At 43.3% G+C, this 23,770-nt stretch overlaps 1 protein-coding gene across 1 annotated transcript in view; it reads left to right on the top strand.

Moving 5' to 3' along the window:
* Positions 1 to 23,770, top strand: part of LOC122930263 (putative helicase MOV-10) — a 214,711-nt gene that overhangs the window by 177,720 nt on the left and 13,221 nt on the right. Inside the window, exons 19-22 of the mRNA XM_044283498.1 lie at positions 676 to 741; positions 2,898 to 3,023; positions 15,278 to 15,366; positions 22,972 to 23,096. Of these exons, the coding sequence (XP_044139433.1) occupies positions 676 to 741; positions 2,898 to 3,023; positions 15,278 to 15,366; positions 22,972 to 23,096 (406 nt within the window). The remainder of the gene's footprint in view (positions 1 to 675; positions 742 to 2,897; positions 3,024 to 15,277; positions 15,367 to 22,971; positions 23,097 to 23,770) is intronic.

Raw genomic sequence — 23,770 nt, 5'->3', positions numbered from 1 at the left:
TGCCAAGAGATAGCCACCCACCAAAACTCATGGACTGGGCAAGGAGGGCATTAATCAGAGAGGCAGCACAGAGACCTAAGGTAACCCTGGAGGAGGTGCAGAGTTCCACAGCAGAGACTGGAGTATCTGTACATAGGACGACAATAAGCCATACGCTCCATAAAGTTGGGCTTTATGGCAGAGTGGCAAGAAGAAAGCCATTACTTTCAGCTAAAAACAAAAAGGCACGTTGTGAGTTTGCGAAAAGGCACGTGGGAGACTCCCAAAATGTATGGAGGAAGGTGCTGTGGTCTGATGAGGCTAAAATTTTTAACTTTTTGGCCAAAGAAAATGCTTCGCAATAAATACAATTTAAAAAAAACATTTTCAAAGTTGTCGGTATGTTCTGTAAACTAAATGATGCAAATCCTCAAACAATCCATGTTAATTCCAGGTTGAGGCACCAAAATGTGGAAAAAAGTCAATGGGGTAAATACTTTTTTGCTTTGTGTGTGATAGAGATATAGATAGATAGATATCTCTAGCTATGTGTGTATATATTTATATATTTTGTGTGTGTATATATTTATATATTTTGTGGTAATACTGTACCATTGCAAAATGACTATCAAAGGCGCAGTGTTGTTCAAAGCAATAAAACAAAGTTATGCTAAGAATTGTGATGTGATCTTTCAGGTGGAAAAAATTCGGAAAGCCATTAATAAAGAATTCGGAGCTGTAACTGACATTAAAGATCTTAAGGTAAGGTTTTATGCACATAGCCTGATTTCTTTAATTGCTATATCATTTCTTTCATATTAAATTTGGAAGCTTTGTGATCCTAACTGACAGACACGCGTGTCTGAGATCTCGGGCGCTGAAGATAGCATGGCTATATTCTTGCTGTCAAAAACTTGACCGAAGCACTTGAAGTGTGAACAGAGCTTTAAATGGTCAATCACTTTTCAATGAACTTTGTAAGTCAGTAGTACAGATAACTATAAAAAAAAGTCTAATATATCCACTTAACAGCCCGCCCAAAAAAAAAAAAAAAAAAAATTCTAACAAAACAAACTGTTACATGCTCCCTATGGAAGGGAAGGAGTGAGCGAATGATTAATGTCAAGTTGAAGAATGTTGGTGTGTTTGATAAAGGAGCATTTTGTTTCTGATAAGATAGATATTTTACAAAGTTTCTTATATTTACCTGCATTAAAAAGTTAGACCATTTAAAAAATCTGCTAGTAATCAAGATGGATGTTAAATTGTTGCCATATCCAGCCAATTCTGTTTTTTGATCTGCAGGTAAATATGTAATGTGTATGCTGATTTAAAAGAAATAAAGGAATCCATACCCCATAACAAAGCTGTCACTGGCACCCCGCACAGACTTTCTCCAGGCAGATGACCTGTAACTTCATTGGCACAGAAATGGAACATGCAATGCTTTTTATTCTTTTGCCAGGATAATTGCCTAAGGCCCCATTCACACTTCTGTAGTGTGTTTTGCGGATTCGCAAAACACTGACACTGCAATGTGTGTAATGCATTTTGCGGACCGCACATCGCTGGCACTAATAGAATATGCCTATTCTTGTCCTCAATTGCGGACAAGAATAGGACATGTTCTATTTCTTTTTTTTCGAGAACGGAAATGAATGGGTCCACAATTCGAACAAAATTGCGGATGTGTGAATGGGGCCTTAGGCTACTTTCACACTTGCGGCAGAGTGATCCGGCAAGCAGTTCGTCGCCAGAGCTGCCTGCCGGATCAGGCAATCTGCATACCAACGGACAGCATTTGTAGACTAATCCAGATGCGGATCTGTCACTCAAATGCATTGCAGGAACGGATCAGTCTGTTTGTCATACGGACAAACTGATCCGTTTCTATTTTTCTTTCACATTTGTACCAGTCTGCGTATGCGCAGACCGGAAGGACGGATCCGGTATTTTTAATACCGGATCCTGCACTCTTACGTTTCAATGTCAACTGATCTGAAATTACCGCATGCTGCGGTACTTCCTTTGTCCAAAATGCTGTTCAGTGACTGAACTGAAGACCTCCTGATGCATCCTGAACGGATTTCTCTCCATTCAGAAAGCATTAGGATAAAACTGATCAGTTCTTTTCTGGTATTTAGCCCCTATGACTGAACTGTGCCTGAAAACAAAACCGCTGGTGTGAAAGTACCCTAAATTGTTACTCTTTTAAGACTAGGGCTACACTGCAACATTTGTCGCGCCACATTGATGTCTTACCAATGTCGCGCAACAATTATAATAATGATAGTCTATGGTGTCGCAGTGCGACACCATAGACTATTATAAAAATTGTTGTTAGTGAATAGGAGTTACATTGCTATTACTGGAATACTCCTTTTAAGAAATTCAAATGATCTTGTGGTTCATAAGAGAGTGTGAACAAAGTTCAGAGTGTTCTGTATTCAAGGGCAGCTTATGGGCACCATGGGTCCTAGGCTGTATGGGAGGTGTGAGCCACCCTCCATCTCAGTACACCCACCAAAAAAATGCACCCAACACATGCTTACATGTGATAACAGACATGGATCTGACTACAGATAATGTAGTACATATTGCCTGCAAGCCCACTGGGTAAGTTCATCAGGAGGATGTTCTGTGCAGCTCTCTCTAATCTGGCGCCAGCTTTCATACCCCCACACAGAACATGCAGGACCTCATGAGGACAGGGACGTTATGAGCATGGCTTGGGACTGTTCCTCGTTGCACTCCCAGACTGCACTCCCTATAACCTGCACCTGTCTATATTACTGGTCTGCTGGCAGCTTTACATTTTTATTATCTCATTTTATCACCATATTCAAGAGGTAGTACATTTCTTTGTGCATTGAGCATGTTATAGTTTAGTATGACAGATGTTGAATTCCTTTTAACAGATTGGATCTGTGGAAGAGTTCCAGGGTCAGGAACGGAGAGTGATCCTTATATCTACAGTGCGGAGTTCTATGGATTATGTCAAACTTGACGAAGACTTCAGTCTTGGATTTTTAAAAAACCCTAAGGCAAGTAGGAAGAAGTTTGGCTCAACAATATGTGCTGTTCCCATGAATAACTTGCTAAAAACATCACTAAGCTCTGTAATAGCCTTTTTCTAATTAGAGCTGTAATGAGGTACTCGTGAACATGCTCCTCATCCTAAGTCTTGCTACCTTTTTAGATTGACATTTCTGGATCTTCGCTGTATTGACAGTAGTTCTATTTCATTTGCTGGAACTGTTTTGCACATGCACCACTGGTCACTAACTTTCATTAACTTTCATCATCCAGTGGGTCAAGCTCATGGAACTGATGCAATGGTTTCACGACACATCTCTATTTGTACACCTTTTGGGTTTTCATTATTGCTTTGTACTAATTTTCTGCTAAAAAGTAAGAATTAGTCTTACTGGTAATGATGTTTCCAGGAGTCCGACATGACGGCACTACATGGAGGTTGTCTCCCCTGCCCACTATTGGGACAGGAAACAGAGGGGTTAAAAGCTCCCCACCCACCCACCTTCACCAGTGTTTTATAGATTATCACACAATAATGGGTATCGTAATACAAAAGAAAAAATACTCTAAACATTAGGGAGAGAACTACCAGTGCTGTCATGTCGGACTCCTGGAAACATCATTACCGGTAAGACTAATTCTTACTTTCCAGGACGTCCTCCATGACAGCACTACATGGAGTAGGAATGCCAAATTAATCCAATAACTAGGGAGGGACCGCAGCCTGAAGAACTTTACGACCAAATGACTGGTCATTATTCTGACACATTTGATCTGTAATGCTTACAAAAGGTTTCGGAACTTGCCCAGGTGGCTGCCTTACATAGCTGGTCAATAGAAGCATTTGCATGTTCGGCCCATGAAGCCGAGACTGCTCTCGTTGAATGAGCCCTAATGTCTTGAGGACAGGGAAGCCCCTGGCCCTGATAGGCCTCTTTAATGACTATTTTAATCCAACTAGCTAATGTCGCTTTGGAAGCTTTCTTGCCTTTATTGCGGCCTGAAAATTGAATAAACAGATTTGAGTCCAATCTGAAAGTACTGGTAACGTCTAGGTAGGAAAGGAGAGAACGTCTAGAAGCTGGAACTCCTTCTCCCTTTCCGTCTTCGGATCTGTGTAGAAGGTTGGTAGTACTATTTCCTGGTTACGATGAAAGGAAGAAACCACCTTGGGTATAAAGGATGGGTCTAGCCTTAGTATGACTCTATCCTCACAAATTGTAAGGTATGGCTCACAGATGGTAAGGGCTTGGATTTCTCCTAGTCTACAAGCTGATGTGATAGCTACTAGAAACATCATTTTCAAGGTTAAGTTTCTTAAGCTGCTTTCATGTAAGGGTTCAAAGGGTGGTTTTCGTAAGGCCATTGAGAACTAGCGACAGATCCCAAGGTGGAACCGGGGACCTTGGTGTTGGTCTAATCCGCGTGGTTGCCTTTAAAAACCTGTTTACCCATCGATTTTTCTGAAGGGGAGTAATTTAGAAACCAGCTTAAGGCTGCAGTCTGAACCTTAAGGGTACTGGGTTTAAGACCCATGTTGAACCCTTCCTGGAGGAAATCAAGAATATCGCCCGGACTCGGGAGTATAGGATTCTTCTCTCTGTGCCATCCAGGAGCAGAATTTTTTCCAGATTTTATTATAAATTGCAGATGTCACCTGTTTATGGCCTCTCTGAATGGTGGATATTACTTCGTCCGAGAATCCCTGTAATTTTAACAAGTCCTTTTCAGAAGCCACGCTGTTCATTTCAGCTTCGTTACTTCCGGATTCCAGATTGGACCCTGATGCAACAGGTCTGGCCTGAGAGTGATCGGGATCGGTTTTTCTTGACTTAGTGAGGACAGAACCGAGAACCAGGCTTGTTTTGGCCAAAAAGGGGCTATGAAGATCACTCTGGATGATTCCCTGCTGATCTTCCTCAGGGCTATTGAAATCAGGGGGAAAGGAGGAAACTCATAAGCTAGCTTCATGTTCCAGGGCTGGGATAAAGAGTCTACTGCTGTGGGATGATCGGCTGGATTTTGGGAGAAGGAGGAGGCTGTTTGTGCATTCTCCCTTGATGCAAAGAGATCGATCTCTGGGTATCCCCATGTTGATGTCAGTTCTAGAAACACCTGTCTGTTCAGAGTCCATTCGTTTGGATCTATAAAGTGTCTGCTGAGGAAATCTGCCGACTGTTTTCTTGAACCCTGTAGGTGTACTGCTGAGATTGACAGCACATTCTCCTCTGCCCAGGAAAAAAATTTGTTTGTCAGATTATGAAGGAGAGGATATTTTGTTCCCCCTTGATGTTTGAGGAAGGAGACCGCTGTCATATTGTCTGATGGGATTCTTATGTTCTGTCCGCTCAGATCTTGACTCTGTTTGAGTGTCTCCCAAACGGCATGAAGCTCTCTGAAATTTGAAGATCTGTTTTCTTCATGGTCTGGTTCCAGGCTCCTTGGAAGTTGTAGATTCCAACCTTTGCACCCCATCCTTGTTGGCTGGCATCTGTTGTCACTACAACATATGGACTTAGATTCCAGGAGACTCCTTTTTGGTAGGTTGTCTATTTGCCACCAATCCAGAGATTTCCGAGCATTTTCTTTTATAGGGATTTTCCGGTCTATGGATCGATTTGTCTCCATCCCAGACCGTTAGGACCATTTTCTGTAGGACTCTTGTGTGATGTTGACTCCACGGTACCGTGAATATACAAGATGTTGCTTAGGCCCAGAATGCTCATGGCCTCTCTGATGGTGCACACTGATTTCTTCTGAAACGCTTTCAATCTTTTGACAAGGTTTTGTTGCTTTTGAACTGGAAGGAAAGACCTCAGTAGATTTTAATCTAGCATCGTTCCAAGGAAAAAAAAATTCTGGTACTAGGTCTGATTTTTCCCAATTTATGATCCAACCGAGATCCTGTAAGAGGGATATTGTCTGTTTGCTCCGTTGGTACTATCGCGGAATCTGCGGTTAGGAGAAGATCGTCTAAATAAGGTACAATCTTTATTCCCTTCAGTCTGAGGAAGGCCACTATCTCTATTACCAGCTTTGTAAACACCCGAGGGGCTGTTGATATCCCGAAGGGCAGGCACTGAAACTGATAATGATTTACTTTCACCGCTTCTCTTACTGCGAATCTTAGACATTTTTGGTGGTCCGGATGTATTGGTACATGGTAGTAAGCATCCTTTAAGTCCAAGGTGCACATTACCGCTCCCTGAGAGATGAGGGGTGTAGTTGACCTTATTGATTCCATCTTGAAGCAGCGATACTTCATGAAGACGTTTAGGGGTTTTAGGTTGATTATAGTTCTGAATGAACCATCTGGCTTTTTGACCAGGAATAACCTTTAATAGTAGCCCCTGCCTTCCTGATCTGCAGGGACGCGAGTCACTGCGCCTAGATTCCTTAATTTTGCGACGTATTTTAAGAGATTTTCCTGTGATGTACCTTCTCCGTACCCTGTCGGCACAAATTTTTGTTGCGGAGCTGATATAAATTCTATCTTGTATCCTTCTTGAATAATTTGGAGCACCCAAGGGTTTTGAGTTATTTGGCTCCATGCTGGGAGAAAGGATCTTAATCTCCCCCTGACTGGCCTGGCGTCATTGTTTGTCTTGGGAAGTGTTGGGGTTAGCAGAAATCCTTTGCCCTTACCCCCTTTAGGATAGGACCATCTCCCTGACTTTCCCTTATCTTTATAAGTTTGTTTTTTTGGCTGGAATTTTTTTACGAAAAAAGTGTCTTCCTAGTTCTAATTTCTGGAAACCTTATTTTTTATTATCTGAGGCTTTCTCAAGAATTTTATCCAGACTAGGGCCAAACACATATGATCCTGAAAATGGAATTGCACACAATTTATTCTTTGAGGTAAGATCGCCAGACCAGTTTTTTAACCACAGCGGTGTTCGGATGGGCCCCACTTTCAGCTGCGAACCTGACTGACTCAGCCGAGGCGTCCGCTGTAAAAGCAGTCGCGATCTTTAGGCGCGGGATAGTCTCCAAAATGTCCTACCTGGGAGTTCCCATTGACAAATGATTCTCCAGCTGAGATAACCACATTAGTAAGGATCTAGCCACTGATGTAGCTGCAACGTTAGTTGAAATTAAGGCCGCAGAAGCCTCCCAAGATTTTCTCAGGAGACCATCAGCCTTGCGGTCCATATGGTTCATCAGCTGGGAGGAGTCCTCATGTCCCTGGGCAGGAGGGTCTGGGGACTGCTCTCTCATTCCGGATGAATCCATGACTGAGGGACTCACACTTAGCCCAACCAGAATTTAAATGCCACTGGCACTTACCCCTCCTGACGTGGATGATCCTCCCATTTCACCTTCCGGTCACATCTCTCAGGGATTCCGGATGGAACGCGAGGCCCGAACGCTAGGCCTCCAGCGTCCCTCACCGTGGGGATTGATCGCAGGGCGCTGCCATACTGGATCTGGTGTCAGAGGTTACGCGCATGCGCACTCCTTCCCCGGCGGCTCTACATCACTTCCGGCTCAGCGCACAAGGCCGGAAGTGAGAGAAGACGCTCCGGCTCCCGCGCGGTCTCCCCTGGATGAAGCATCCTGCAGCCCAGAGCCCCAGTGGCGTTGCTGCTACCGTTCCCCAGCCCCTAGGATCTTTGTTTCCAGCAGTGAGCCGCATGACCCACAGGTACTGGAGGGGCTGGGAGGCTAAGGGACCCCAGCTTAAGGGTTTTAGCCTGGCGAAACAGAAAAGAAAAAATTAAAGGTTCAAAAGAGAGACCCTCTCTCTGCCCTGTCCATTATTGGGACAGGAAAAAACACTGGTGAAGGTGGGTGGGGGGGAGCTTTTAACCTCTGTTTCCTGTCCCAATAGTGGGCGGGGAGACAACCTCATGTAGTGCTGTCATGGAGAAAGTCCTGTAAATATATTTTTTAAATTGGTCTTTATTAAAAACTAGCCGGACATCCTGGCTTCACACGGGTATATTTCAACTATTTCATTTCATGTTTGTGTGTGAGGTTAAGAGATCCATAGTGTTCCCCATAATGCGGACCTCCACAGCAGCCCACCCCTTAACTTTTGACCTCCATAGCTGCTCGCCCCTTTAACAGTGACTTTTACAGTCTCTTGTTTTCCACAGCAGCCTGTCTTCTTAACACTGACCCTCCACAGTAGCCCACCGCATTAAGTGACCTCCACAAAGACCTGCCCCCTTGGCAATCACATCCACAGCACCTTGCCCCCTAAACTGTGACTTTCAGCGCCCTCCCCTTAAAAGTAACCGCTACAGAACCCTTAACAGTGACCTCTAAGGCCTCTTTCACACAAGCATGTCCGGATGAGTCCCTGTGCATTGCGGCAAACCCGCGCGAGTAGGTACGCAATTGCAGTCAGTTTTTTATTGCGTTCCGTTCAGTTTTTATCGCGCGGGTCCAATGCGTTTTGCACGTGCTTGATAAAAAACTGAATGTGGTACCCAGACCCGAACTTCTTCACAGAAGTTCAGGCTTGGGTTCAAGGTTGTGTAGATTGTATTATTTTCCATTATAACATGGTTATAATGGAAAATAATACATTCTGAATACAGAATGCATAGTACAATAGGGCTGGAGGGGGTTAAAAATAATTTAACTCTCCTTAATCCACTTGTTCGAGCAGCCGGCATCTCTTCTGTCTTAATCTGTGAGGAATTAGACCTTTTGACATCAGTACGCTCATCACATGGTCCGTCACATGATCCATCACCGTTGGCCATTCATAAAGAACAGGCAGACTGCAATATATATTTATATACTAGCTGAAGGAACCGGCTTCGCACGGGTATATTTAATCTTTCATTTAATGTTTGTGTGTCGTTAAAAGATATTGACAGTATCCCTTACAGTCGGGTCCATAAATATTGGGACTTCAACACAAGTCTAACATTTTTGGCTCTATACACCACCACAATGGGTTTGAAATGAAACAAACAAGATGTGCTTTAACTGCAGACTGTCAGCTTTAATTTGAGGGTATTTACATCCAAATCAGGTGAACGGTGTAGGAATTACAACAGTTTGCATATGTGCCTCCCACTTGTTAAGGGACCAAAAGTAATGGGACAGAATAATAATCATAAATCAAACTTTCACTTTTTAATACTTGGTTGCAAATCTTTTGCAGTCAATTACAGCCTGAAGTCTGGAACGCATAGACATCACCAGATGCTGGGTTTCATCCGTGGTGATGCTCTGCCAGGCCTCTACTGCAACTGTCTTCAGTTCCTGCTTATTCTTGGGGCATTTTCCCTTCAGCAAGTGAAATGCATGCTCATTCGGATTCAGGTCAGGTGATTGACTTGGCCATTGCATAACATTCCACTTCTTTTCCTTAAACTATTTGGTTGCTTTTGCAGTATGCTTTGGCTCGTTGCAATTGGGATAATGAGGGAATAAGGCACCTGGCCATGGAACAGCTGAGAAGTCAATTGTCCCATTTACTTTTGGTCCCTTAACAAGTGGGGGGCACATATGCAAACTGTTGTAATTCCTACACCGTTCACCTGATTTGGATGTAAATAGCCTCAAATTAAAGTTGACAGTCTGCAGTTAAAGCACATCTTGTTTGTTTCATTTCAAATCCCTTGTGGTGGCGTATAGAGCCAAAAATGTTAGAATTGTGTAGCTGTCCCAATATTTATGCACCAGACTGTATAACAGTGACATATACACTACCACGGCCCCTTAACACTGACCTCTACAGCCCCTCACCCCTTAACACTGACTTCCACACACAGTGTCGCATCTCCTTTAAATGGGACCTCCACAGCAGCCCACCCACTTAACTTTGACCTTCACAACAGTCTGCCACTTTAACAGTGAGTTCCACAGTACCCCATCCCCTGGACAGTGACCTCAACACGTGCCCGCCCCCTTAACAGTGACCTCTACAGCACCCACCCCATAAAACTGACCATAGGTTACATTCCCCTTAACTGTGACCTCTACCATTCCTGGCCCTCTTAAGAGACCTCCACAGCGACTGCCCCTTTTAACAGTGACTGCCACAGAACCCTGCTCCCTTAACAGTGATCTCGCAGTACCCCGCTGCTTTAAAAGTGACTTCCACAGTGCCTTCCCCTTAACATTAACATCCACAGCGGCCGTCCCTTTATTGGTGACCTCCACAGAGCTCTGTTCCCTTTTTAAAATGTGACCTCCACAACACCCAGCTCCTTAACAGTGACCTCTACAGCACCCCACCCCTTAACACTGACCTCCATAGCGGACTGTCCCCTTAACAGTGATCTCCACAGCATCCAGTCTGCTTTAGTGACCTCCACAGAGGCACGCCCCTTTGTTAGTGACCTCTTCAGTACCCCGTCTCCTTAACAGTGATTTCCATCAGACCCTGTCCCCTTAACAATGGCCTCCATAGTGGACCGTCACCTTAACTGTGTCACTAGCCCTCCCACCCCTGCAGCTGACAGAAGTTGATTGTTACCTTCATTTTGTCAATCCGGGCTGGCTGTGGAGTGAGAGGGTGCGTGGCTTAGCAGGACCTGGAGGCAGGGTTTTTAAGTCCGTCTTTTGCCGGTGGCCTGAATAGCCACCCTATTTGCCCCCTGAACTGTGATCTCCACAGCACTTCGCTCCTTTAACAGTGTCATCCACAGCGCCCTGCCCCTTTTAAAGGAAATCTGTCACCAGGATAATCGCTAATGAAGTAAAGCTATGGCCTAATAGCACTTACCTTATTTCCAGATGTGTCTTTGTTACAGCAATAGATGTTTTCTATCTTCTTAAAATCCAGTTTATTTGGTATGCAAATGAGCCAGTAAGGTGCCCAGAGGGGCGTCACTCTTGCAGGAAAAAGCCGAGGCACGTCTCCTGCTAGTGCCCAAGCCCACCCTCATGCTGGGAGTAGGGAAAAAACAGTTAACACAATGTGACTGAACAGCTCCATATTTTTAATAAAGGCCAATTGAAAAAGTGTTTTTATTTTGTTTGTTTTTTAGCCAAAAATGAGTAACATGCAACCATAAAAAAAAAAATTCTCTAAAGGTGTACATAGCCTTTAATGTGGTGCCCGTGCATCCAAAGCTAACACTGTTAGCCAGTATGTTTTTGTCAATGTCAAGTTTAGGGTAGAGTCGTATTAGTTTTCAAGACAAATACAGTCAGTTTAATTTGCTGACTAAGTAAAGCTATAGAAATAACATATTATTGATCTGTGGAAATCCACAGATGACATTTCTACTCGGTTGTCTGTACATGTAAAGGAATTGAGTCCTGTGAATGGTGGGCGAATACCTCTTGCATATTTAAAAAAAAAAAAAAATTCTCACTGTATATTTATTCCATAGGCCACCTTGATATTTTAAAACCTACAACAATGTACATATCGACATTTCATTATGTATGATGTGTAGTATTTCACATACCATAGTTGCCGCAATTGATATACTGTACAGTTTTATGATCTACTAGATGAGGAAATGGCTAAAATGACTTTGAAAGGGTAAGTCGTCATTATGGAAGACTTTAATCTTCCTGATGTAAGCTGGAAAACCAAAATGGCTAGTTCTGCCAGGAGTACAGATATTCTAAATTCCCTACTGGGATTATCTGTACAGCAAGTAGTTGAGGAGCCAACCCGTAAGGAGTCCACTTTAGATTTAGTATTCACAAATGGGAATTTGGTATCGGATATTACTGTAGGGGAAAGCTTGGGATCTAGTGATCACCAGTCAGTGTGGTTTACTAGAAGTACAGTCACACCACACAAAAACAGAATATTGGAAATTAGAAAATGCTGTGCCCATTCACAAGAAAGGTAGTAGGGAGTAATGGGGCAACTATAGGCCAGTAAGCCTGACCAATGGTGGAAAAATTTATGGAAACCATACTTAGAGTATAACTTTTTTTTTTTTTGGGGGAGTATTGGATTGTGGTGATTTAATATCTCCTTGGTGGCCCTATTTCAACTTTTCACTGTGTATTCAATTACCCCATAATTGCACATTTTTGTTCCCTGTACTGCCTACTTTTACCTGTGCCTAAAATAGGGTTGCTAGGCATGGTCCGTCTATCTGTTGAAGGACGGAGGATGCAGAAGCAGGCTGCGTGCAAGGTTAGATTACTGACAGCCAGGGACTGTAAGTAAATGATTAAAGCCAGGTCCTCCCCAGCAGCTGATAACAGTGCCTGGGCTATGTGCATTCGCCCTGTCCCTGTGCTTGGCAGATGCTCCCTCATTCAGCAGGGCTGGAGAAGTAGAGTTGAAGCAGCGCAGACCAGGGAAGGGAGATCTGCCGTCTGCTCAGTGTATAATTTAAAGCAACATGTGGTAAGAGGACCCCCTTTGTGCTGCAGGAGATTAACCCTTTAGGGGGAGGGCTCTGGTTACTGACACTTTTGGGGGGCTATTGTTACTGGCTAGTGAGGGCAGGCGGGATTAGCCTCAGGGTGAGGGCAGTGGCGGCCATCTTAACTGAATAGTGAAATTGCAGTTTTATGCAGACTGGTTGCTAAGGGCTGAATCTTATTAAATATAGGGGTAAGTCAGTCTAATAGTAACTGATTCTGGAATGTTATTAGTAACTACATATATGAAAATTGAAATTGGGGTCTAAGTGTGACAGTTATCCTTTAAGGAGAGGATCGTGGAACATCTAAAATTGCATGGGTTTACTTCAGGGAGATCATGTCAAACTAATCTTGTAGATTTTTTTTGATTGGGTGACTAAAATAATAGATGGCGGAGGTGCAGTAGACATTGCTTATCTAGACTTTAGTAAGGCTTTTGATACTGTCCCACATAGAAGGCTTATCAATAAATTGCAGTCTTTGTGCTTGGACTCCTATTGTTGGATGGATTAGGCAGTGGCTGAGGGACAGACAACAGAGGGTCGTAGTCAATGGAGTATATTTAGACCATGGTCTTGTTACCAGTGGGGTACCTCAGGGATCTGTTCTGGGACCCATATTGTTTAATATCTTTATTAGTGAAATTGCCGAAGGCCTCGATGGTAAGGTGTGTCTTTTTGCTGATGACACAAAGATTTGTAACAGGGTTGATGTTCCTGGAGGGATACACCAAATGGAAAAGGATTTAGAAAAACTAGTGGAATGGTCAAAAATCTAAAAAAAAAAGGCTACTTTCACACCTGCGTTAGGTGCGGATCCGTCTGGTATCTGCACAGACAGATCCGCATCTATAGTGCAAACGATTTGTCCCCGTTCAGAACGGATCCATTTGCATTACCATGATCCGTTTTGTTCCTAATAATTCAAACGGATCAGTTTTGACTTGCACTGAAAGTCAATGGGAGGCTGATCCGTTTTCAATTGCACCATATTGTGTCAGTGAAACTGGATCCGTCCCTATTGACTTACATTGTAAGTCAGGACGGATCCGTTTGGCTCCGCATCGTCAGGCGGACATCGAAACCCTGCAAGCAGCGTTTTGGTGTCCGCCTCCAGAGCGGAATGGAGACTGAACGGAGGCAAACTGATGCATTCTGAACGGATCCTTACCTATTCAGAATGCATTGGGGCTAAACTGATCTGTTTTGGGCCGCTTGTGAGAGCCCTGAAACTGATCTCTCAAGCTGACCCGGAAACGGCGGTGTGGAAAGTAGCCTAAAATGTAATGTTGATGAGGGCAAGATAATGCACTTGGGGCGTAAAAACCCAAGAGCAGAATATACAATCAGTGATACAGTCCTAACCTTAGTATCTGAGGAAAGGGATTTAGGGGTCATTATTTCAGAAGACTTAAAGGTAGGCAGACAATGTCATAGAGCAGCAGGAAATGCTAGCAGAATTCTTGGGTGTATAGGGAGAGGCATTACCAGTAGAAAGAGGGAGGTGCTCATGCCGCTCTACAGAGCACTAGTGAGACCTCATTTGGAGTATTGTGCGCAGTACTGGAGACCATATCTCCAGGAGGATATTGATACTTTGGAGAGAGTTCAGAGAAGAGCTACTAAACAAGTTTTATCCTGCAATCCATGTACTAATCAGTAAAAAGGTTAAAGGGTTTCTACCACTTGCATATCACATATTTGGTGATCAGACACTAGCGATCCGCTAGTGTCTGATGTAGCTTACAAGCTAATTATTACCTTAATCCGTTCGGCCCATACCTCAAAAAAAGCACTTATATCTTTATGCAAATGAGCCTCTAGGTGCTATGCAGGCGTTTTTCCAGCACCTAGAGGCTCCGTCTAGCTTGCAGTTTGCCGCCCAGCGCCTCGCTCCAGCACGCTCATCTTCAACTCTATTCGATCCTCCCCCTGCTTCTGCCTTCCGAAATCTCGCGCCTGCGCCGTTCGTCGCGGCATTCGGCGCAGGCGCAGTCAATGTCTGACCGCTCCGTGCTCAGACATTTCCACTGCGCCTGCGCCGATGACATCGGCGCAGGCGCAGTGGAAATGTCTGAGCACGGAGCGGTCAGACATTGCCTGCGCCGAATGCCTCCGAATGCCGCGACGAACGGCGCAGGCGCGGGATTTCTGAAGGCTGAAGCAGGGGGAGGATCGAATACGGTAAGAGATGGGCGTGCTGGAGCGAGGCGCTGGGCGGCAAACTGCAAGCTAGACGGAGCCTCTAGGTGCTGGAAAAACGCCTGCATAGCACCTAGAGGCTCATTTGCATAAATATATAAGTGCTTTTTTTTGAGGTATGGGCCGAACGGATTAAGGTAATAATTAGCTTGTAAGCTACATCAGACACTAGCGGATCGCTAGTGTCTGATCACCAAATATGTGATATGCAAGTGGTAGAAACCCTTTAAAGGACCTTAACATGTATAGCTTGGAAGAAAGACGAGACAGAGGGGATATGATAGAAACTTTTAAATACATAAAGGCAATCAACAAGGTAAAAGACTATTTAAAAGAAAAAAAACTGCTACAAGAGGACATAGTTTTAAATTAGAGGGGCAAAGGTTTAAAAGTAATATCAGGAAGTATTGCTTTACTGAGAGCGTAGTGGATGCATGGAATAGCCTTCCTGCAGAAGTGGTAGCTGCAAATACAGTGAAGGAGTTTAAGCATGCATGGGATAGGCATAAGGCCATCCTTCATATAAGATGGGGCCAAGGGCTATTTATAGTATTCAGTATATTGGGCAGACTAGATGGGCCAAGTGGTTCTTATCTGCTGACACATTCTATGTTTTAGAACAGTGTTAATTTACCATAAATCCTTGTAAATTTCTGTGTTTATCAAAAATATTTTAACACTTCATGAACTTCACTTCTGTAATGTGACCTCCCCATCACGTCTTCTAACCATGACTGTTCTTTTGGGCTGTTTAGAGGTTTAATGTCTCCATTACAAGGGCTAAAGCTCTCTTAATCATGATTGGCAATTCCATCATCCTACGAAAAGATCCAAATTGGTCTCGGTAAGTAACAGACAATGATGCTTGTATCCAAGTGCCATAGTCAGTTTTATTAATTATGTCCTTGTTTAGAATAAAATAATTTAAATAAAGTGACTTGTTCTAGGCTGTAATAACTGTACACTATGGTTAAAACTGCTTAGCAATATAGTTGATACTTGTGATGCCCAACTGGCAGGCCCCAAGTGAAGGCAAATTTACAGTAAATGACGCAGCTGCCTTTCCCAGGGAAATTATCAGGCATGAGTGCCCAACTGTACAGGACAAAAGAGATGCACTATGTTCTCTTAGGGCACCCTGATGTTTCTTCTCTCCATAACTTGTGTTTATCTATAGATGTCTATGTAAATGCTTTTTTAAATACCTGTAAGCTGTGTTCCCTGTTTTGGTAAAAAGTTTGTTGCGAGACTTAAATATATGGAGAACATGCCGACTAAAAATCATATGTGCGTGTACCAACCCCTTTTAACCCCTTAAGGACTTAGCCCTATTTCACCTTAAGGACTTAGCCCTATTTCACCTTAAGGACTTGGCAATTTTTTGCAAATCTGACCAGTGTCCCTTTAAGTTCTGATAACTTTAAAACGCTTTGACTTATCCAGGCCATTCTGAGATTGTTTTTTCGTCACATATTGTACTTCATGACACTGGTAAACTGAAGTTAAAAAAATTCATTTTTATTTATAAAAAAAATACCAAATTTACCAAAAATTTGTAAAAAATGTTGCAAATTTCCAAGTTTCAATTTCTGTACTTCTATAATAACTAATTTTGTAGGTATTACTATTTATTACTTTACATTCCCCATATGTCTACTTCATGTTTGAATCAATTTGGGAATGATATTTTATTTTTTGGGGATGTTACAAGGCTTAGAAGTTTAGAAGAAAATCTTGAAAATTTTCAAAAACCCACTTTTTAGGGAGCAGTTCAGGTCTGAAGTCACTTTGTGAGGCTAACCTAATAGAAACCACCCAGAAATTACCCCATTCTAGAAAGTACACCCCTCAAGGTATTCAAAACTGATTTTGGAAACGTTAACTCTTTAGGGTTAATGGCACATGGAGTTAATGGCAAATGGTGCTAAAATAGAATTTTGATCATTTTATTTTTTGGGCAAATTTTCCATTTTAACCACTTCAACCCCCGTAGCTGAAACACCCTTAATGACCAGGCCACTTTTTACACTTCTGCACTACACTACTTTCACCGTTTATTCCTCGGTCATGCAACTTACCACCCAAATGAATTTTACCTCCTTTTCTTCTCACTAATAGAGCTTTCATTTGGTGGTATTTCATTGCTGCTGACATTTTTACATTTTTTTGTTATTAATCGAAATTTAACGATTTTATTTTTATTTTTTTTGCAAAAAAATGAAATTTTTCACTTTCAGTTGTAAAATTTTGCAAAAAAAGACATCCATATATACATTTTTCGCTAAATTTATTGTTCTACATGTCTTTGATAAAAAAATGTTTGGGGAAAAAAAAAAAAAATGCTGTGGGTAAAAGTTATAGCGTTTACAAACTATGGTACAAAAATGTGAATTTCCGCTTTTTGAAGCAGCTCTGACTTTCTGAGCATCTGTCATGTTTCCTGAGGTTCTACAATGCCCAGACAGTACAAACACCCCACAAATGACTCCATTTCAGAAAGTAGACACCCTAAGGTATTCGCTGATGGGCATAGTGAGTTCATAGAACTTTTTTATTTTTTGTCACAAGTTAGCGGAAAATTATTTTGTTTTTGTTTTTTTGTTTTTCTTACAAAGTCTCATATTCCACTAACTTGTGACAAAAAAATAAAAACCTTCCATGAACTCACTATGCCCATCACAAAATACCTTGGGTGTCTTCTTTCCAAAATGGGGTCACTTGTGGGGTAGTTATACTGCCCTGGCATTTTAGGGGCCCAGATTCGTGAGAAGAAGTTTGAAATCAAAATCTGTTAAAAATGACCGGTGAAATCCGAAAGGTGCTCTTTGGAATGTGTGCCCCTTTGCCCACCTAGGCTGCAAAAAAGTGTCACACATCTGGTTTCGCCGTACTCAGGAGAAGTTGGGGAATGTGTTTTGGGGTGTCATTTTACATATACCCATGCTGGGTGAGAGAAATATCTTGGCAAAAGACAACATTTCCCTTTGTATTAAAAAAAAAAAAAAAAAAAAAAAAGTTGGCATTTGACCAAGATATTTATCTCTCCCAGCATGGGTATATGTAAGATGACACCCCAAAACACATTGCCCAACTTCTCCTGAGTACGGCGATACCACATGTGTGACACGTTTTTGCAGCCAAGGTGGGCAAAGGGGCACACATTCCAAAGAGCACCTTTTGGATTTCACAGGCCATTTTGATTGCAAACTACTTCTCACGCATATGGGCCCCTAAAATGCCAGGGCAGTATAACTACCCCACAAGTGACCCCATTTTGGAAAGAACACACCCCAAGGTATTTCATGATGGGCATAGTGAGTTCATGGAATGTTTTTATTTTTTGTCACAAGTTAGTGAAATATGAGACTTTGTAAGGAAAAAAAAAAATCATCATTTTCCGCTAACTTGTGACAAAAAATAAAAAAATTCTAGGAACTCGCCATGCCCCTCACGGAATACCTTGGGATGTCTTCTTTCCAAAATGGGGTCACTTGTGGGGTAGTTATACTGCCCTGGCATTTTAGGGGCCCATATGCGTGAGAAGTAGTTTGCAATCAAAATGGCCTGTGAAATCCAAAAGGTGCTCTTTGGAATGTGTGTCCCTTTGCCCACCTTGGCTGCAAAAAAGTGTCACGTGGTATCGCCGTACTCAGGAGAAGTTGGGGAATGTGTTTTGGGGTGTCATTTTACATATACCCATGCTGGGTGAGATAAATATCTTGGTCAAATGCCAACTTTGTATAAAAAAAAAAAAGTGAAAAGTTGTCTTTTGCCAAGATAATTCTCTCACCCAGCATGGGTATATGTAAAATGACACCCCAAAACACATTTCCCAACTTCTCCTAAGTACGGCGATACCACATGTGACACTTTTTGCAGCCTAGATGCGCAAAGGTGCCCAAATTCCTTTTAGGAGGGCATTTTTAGACATTTAGATCCAGACTTCTTCTCATGCTTTAGGGCCCCTAAAAAGCCAGGGCAGTATAAATACCCCACATGTGACCCCATTTTAGAAAGAAGACACCCCAAGATATTCAATGAGGGGCCTGGCAAGTTCATAGAACTTTTATTTATTTTTATTTTTTTTTTGGCATAAGTTAGCGGAAATTGATTTTTATTTTTTTCTCACAAATTCTCACTTTCCGCTAACTTGGGACAAAAATTTCAATCTTTCATGGACTCAATATGCCCCTCAGCGAATACCTTGGGGTGTCTTCTTTCCAAAATGGGGTCATTTGTGGGGTGTTTGTACTGCCCTGGCATTTGAGGGTCTCCACAATCATTACATGTATGGCCAGGATTAGGAGCTTCTGCTATTCTCCTTATATTGAGCATACAGGTAATGAGATTTTTTTTTTTTTCCGTTCAGCCTCTGGGCTGAAAGAAAAAAATGAACGGCACAGATTTCTTCATTCGCATCGATCAATGTGGATGAAAAAATCTCTGCCCAAAAAAAGAGGAGAAAGGAGTCTGCCAGGACCATAGGAGCTCCGCACAACATCCATACCCACTTGGCTCGTATGCCCTGGCAAACCCGATTTCTCCATTCACATCAATCGATGTGGATGAATAAATCATTGCCGGGATTTTCTATTTTTTTATTTTTTTTTTTTTTTATATACAAAGTGTTTGCCAAAGCATATGAACACCGCCACCTCCTCAGCTCATATGCCTCGGCAGACGTATCTTTTACTGCAGAGGAGAAATCTCGTCTTGCAGCGCCGCATACACCGACTTGTGTGTATGCTAACAGCAGCGCAATGCTTCTGTCAGAATGCACATCAGTGCTGCAGCTAGTCGATCGGTTGGTCCACCTGGAAGGTAAAGAAAAAACCAGGCCGCAACGCAATAATTTTATTAACTCTATAATAACTTTCGAACAGAACATATAAACTTTAACTTTTTGAACTGAACGTTAACCTTTTTGCTTACTGGTGATTTTTTTTTTTTTTTACCTTTTTAGGACAAACCTCTCCTTCCCCATGCGACAATGTGCAAAGCGCAAATCGCCCAAAGATGTGGCAAAGTGCATTATGCACTTTGTCCCAGGTGAAAGGAGAGGTTTGCAGCAGCTCTGTTTTGTAAATGGGCCCTAATAGCCCTGTGTGCCTGTCCTGTGAGATGTGATCCCTATGCTAGGTGTACCTGTGTGTGGTACTTCCGGAAACACTCCCCTAAGCATAGGGCAGGGTGGTCAGGACAGAAATAGCGGGCGTCAAGCCTTATTCCACTCCTGCTACAGACACGACATCTTTTTCGGGGTGACGGTTGGGTTGAGGTACCGCCAACGAAATTGGAGAAATGTCGCTCGTGTAGATGGCTAACTACACTGGTGGATGGGGCCACGGAACCTCCTGAGTACAGGAGGTTCTCTATGATCTCTTTCTGAAATTTGAGGAAGGATCGTGTAGAGGATTACTGTAGAGAACAAAACTATTATACAGAGCCAATTTAATTAAATATACAGACACCTTCTTATACCAGCGTCTTGTTCTGCGGGAAACTTAATACGGAGACAACATCTGGTCATTGAAGTCCACCCCTCCCATGTGAAGGTTATAATCGTGGACTGAGAGGGGCTTTTCAATGACACGGGTTGCTCGCTCAATTTGGATTGTCGTGTCTGCGTGAATGGAGGAGAGCATGTAAACGTCACGCTTGTCTCTCCATTTCACCGCAAGCAGTTCTTCGTTACACAAGGCAGCCCTCTCCCCCCTTGAAAGACGGGTGGTAACGAGCCGTTGGGGGAAGCCCACGCGACTAGTTCGCGCGGTGCCACAGCAGCCAATCTGTTCTATAAACAAATGCCTGAAGAGGGCCACACTTGTGTAGAAATTGTCCACATAAAGATGGTACCCCTTGCCAAATAAGGGTGACACCAAGTCCCAGACGGTCTTCCCACTGCTCCCCAGGTAGTCAGGGCAACCAACCGGCTCCATCGTCTGATCTTTTCCCTCATAGATCCGAAATTTGTGGGTATAGCCTGTGGCGCTTTCACAGAGCTTATACAATTTGACCCCATACCGGGCGCGCTTGCTTGGGATGTATTGTTTGAAGCCAAGGCGCCCGGTAAAATGTATTAGGGACTCGTCTACGCAGTTTTGCTCTGGGGTATACAAATCTGCAAATTTCTGGTTGAAGTGGTCCGAGGGGCCGAATTTTGTGGAGCCGGTCAAAAGCTGGGTGGCCTCTGGGACGGGAGGTGGTGTTGTCGCTAAAGTGCAGGAAACGCAGGATGGTCTCAAATCGTGTCCTGGACATAGCAGCAGAGAACATGGGCATGTGATGGATTGGGTTCGTGGACCAATATGACCGCAATTCATGCTTTTTAGTTAGACCCATGTTGAGGAGAAGGCCCAGAACAATTTTAATTTCGGAAACTTGGACTGGTTTCCACCGGAAAGGCTGGGCATAAAAGCTTCCCGGGTTGGCGGTTATAAATTGTGTGGCATACCGATTTGTTTCTGCCACAACTAAGTCCAAGAGCTCCGCAGTCAAGAACAGCTCAAAAAATCCCAGGGCCGAACTGATCTGAGCTGTCTCAACCCGAACGCCAGACTGGGCGGTGAAAGGGGGAACTACAGGTGCGGCTGAAGTTGGGGACTGCCAATCAGGGTTTGCCAGCACCTCAGGGATTCTAGGGGCTCTACGGACCAGTCTTTGCGGTGGCTGCGACGGGGTAACTAATGCACGTGCCACCGTACCAGCTTCAACTGCCCTTCTGGTGCTTGCCACTTCACCATGTTGTACGGCAGTGCTGGTACTAGGTCCAGGATGGGCTGCGCTGCTGGTGTATGCCTCACCACGTAATCCGACAGCACCAGCCCCACTCTGCTGCTCTTGAAGCGGATCCTGCGCAACCTGTGGTCTAGCGACATGGGGCCGGGTACGCCTGGTGCTATCGGGGACCTCAACCGCCTCGTCCAAACTTTGAGTCAGACTGCCACTGCTTTCTACAGGTTCATATTCTGACCCGCTAGATTCATCAGATGAGGGTTCCCATTCCTCATCCGACTGGGTCAGAAGCCTGTAGGCCTCTTCAGAAGAATACCCCCTGTTTGACATTTGGGCAACTAAATTTAGGGGTATTCCCTGAGACTGCCCAAGAAAAAAAGCAAGCCTGTCTTACAAATGGGAGGCTAGTGAAGTACTGGAGGCCGCTGCGGTTGATAAAAAATATCAAAACTGATTTATTTATTTTTATCGCCGCAGCGCTTGTGAAGTGAATGTGCAGTGATCAAAAAATAAATAAAAAAAATTTGTCACTGGGGCGGGCGTGGGTGAACGCACGTGTGGGCGACCGATCAGGCCTGATCGGGCAAACACTGCGTTTTGGGTGGAGGGCTAACTAAGGTGACACTAATACTATTATAGATCTGACTGTGATCAGTTTTGATAACTTACAGATACTATAAAAGTATAAATGCTGATTAGTGATACGCTAATCAGCGAATAAATGACTGCAGTGCGGTGGGCTGGGCACTAACCGATCGCTAAACTACCTAACCAAGGGGCCTAAACTATCCTAAAACCTAACAGTCAGGCCTGAAAGAGATGAGCATAGCGGTAAGTGAAAGGACCCTGCGCTCCAGCAATGAGCGCTTCAATCTGTATTGATGGAAGCGCTCATTGCTTCTGGACTCTGGCACTCCGAGACAGCACCTGGGTGCATGCCGGGGTCCTGACATCTGGCAACCGCGGTCCGCCAGTTAAGTACTCCTGCTGTATATTAATCTGCTTCGCCCCCTCCTGCTCTAGAACATGCTTGCTGCCTGTAGATTGCACTGCGTTTGTGGTGACAGGTCCCCTGTACATCATTGAGTAGAGAATAAAAAAATTGCTTGGCTGATCCAATAAAGCACCTTTGGGATATGTTGGAGCAGGAGATCTTTGATTTGTGAATCAGTCTCTTGAATGTGATGCGTCCGGGCTGTTCTGAGGACAAAAGTGGCCCTGCCCAGGACTAGAATGCTGTCCTTAATAAAGAGGTCATTGTGTTGACTGGAATTTTTTTTATTTTTTAATCTTTAAAAGTGCCTTTTGAAAAAAAACAGTGGCCTAAATCTGTTGGTGTTTAACGATACTGATATTAAATTGGTTGTCTTATTTATTACTTACCCCCTATCCACAGTATAGGAGACAAGTGTCTGTCTGATCTGGAGACCACATTTCTCTATTTAAATAGAGTGACTTGCACACTGTCACTCCATTCAGCTCCGTGGGGCTGATGGATATGTCCGAGCACTTGTACTTGGCGATCTACAGCAGTCCTCTAGAATTTAATGGGCGTGTCTGCTGCTCCATTTAAATGGGGGAACATAGGCTGCTATTCTTGTGATCTCCTTGATCCCACCCATCAGACGTGTAGTTGTCGATTAAATTGTAATTGGACCACCCGTTAAGATTGAACCGTATTTTATGAATTTATTATACTTTTATCTGTCATTAGATTTTTGAAGTTTTGCTGTGATAAAGGTGGTCATCGTGGCTTCCAAGCTGATGACCTTGAAGATCTGGATGACACAGAACTTGCAGACCTTTTTGGAAACCTGAATGTTAATGTACCACAACCTAGTAAGTAAAGATTCCCAATCGTTAATTTCCTGTTCCTGAATCCCTCCAGAATACTGTATGCTTCGACTGTAAGGGTGTGTTCTCATGTTTAGGATTTTCCTATGAAAAAAATGTGGATTATCATTTAAGAATCTGCAGTAGAAATTATAGATTGACACTAGGATTTCTGCTGGGATGGGCCAGCCGATCCCCATGGATCAGGACGAGCCCCATAGTTATTCAGTGTGGAATCGGCGCACTTAATGAGCAGTTTTTAAAATCCACAGTGCAGTCATTGTATTTTTATTTATTTTCGCTGGGTGAGAATTAGCTATAGATATCCCTATTCTCTTGCACTGGATGCAGAATGTCAGCAGATTTGAGTATTTTAGAACCCACAACTAAATACTCTTCAAAAGCTGATCATGTCAGCACACACTAAGAGTGAATTCACCCACTGTTTATTTGTTGCAGGAAGTGCTACAACTACCCCATTCATCTGCAGCAAACACAGGAGTTGTAGTCGGCTCACCACACATTAAGTCAGATTTCAGTCTGGTGCAGTGGGAATGTTGTATGCTTCCAGATTACAGCTGAATGTTATATTCTGCTTTAAGCATTTTGAACTACATGTTCAGTTTAATCCAGATGAATCCATTCATGTGTATAAATATAAAAACAGTTCTGTTACGTTG

Source organism: Bufo gargarizans, chromosome 3, assembly GCF_014858855.1.
Source record: "Bufo gargarizans isolate SCDJY-AF-19 chromosome 3, ASM1485885v1, whole genome shotgun sequence".
Classification (NCBI taxonomy): Eukaryota; Metazoa; Chordata; class Amphibia; order Anura; family Bufonidae; genus Bufo; species Bufo gargarizans.
The sequence above is the reverse complement of the archived record's forward strand: the minus strand, read 5'-3'. Positions and strand labels throughout refer to the sequence as shown.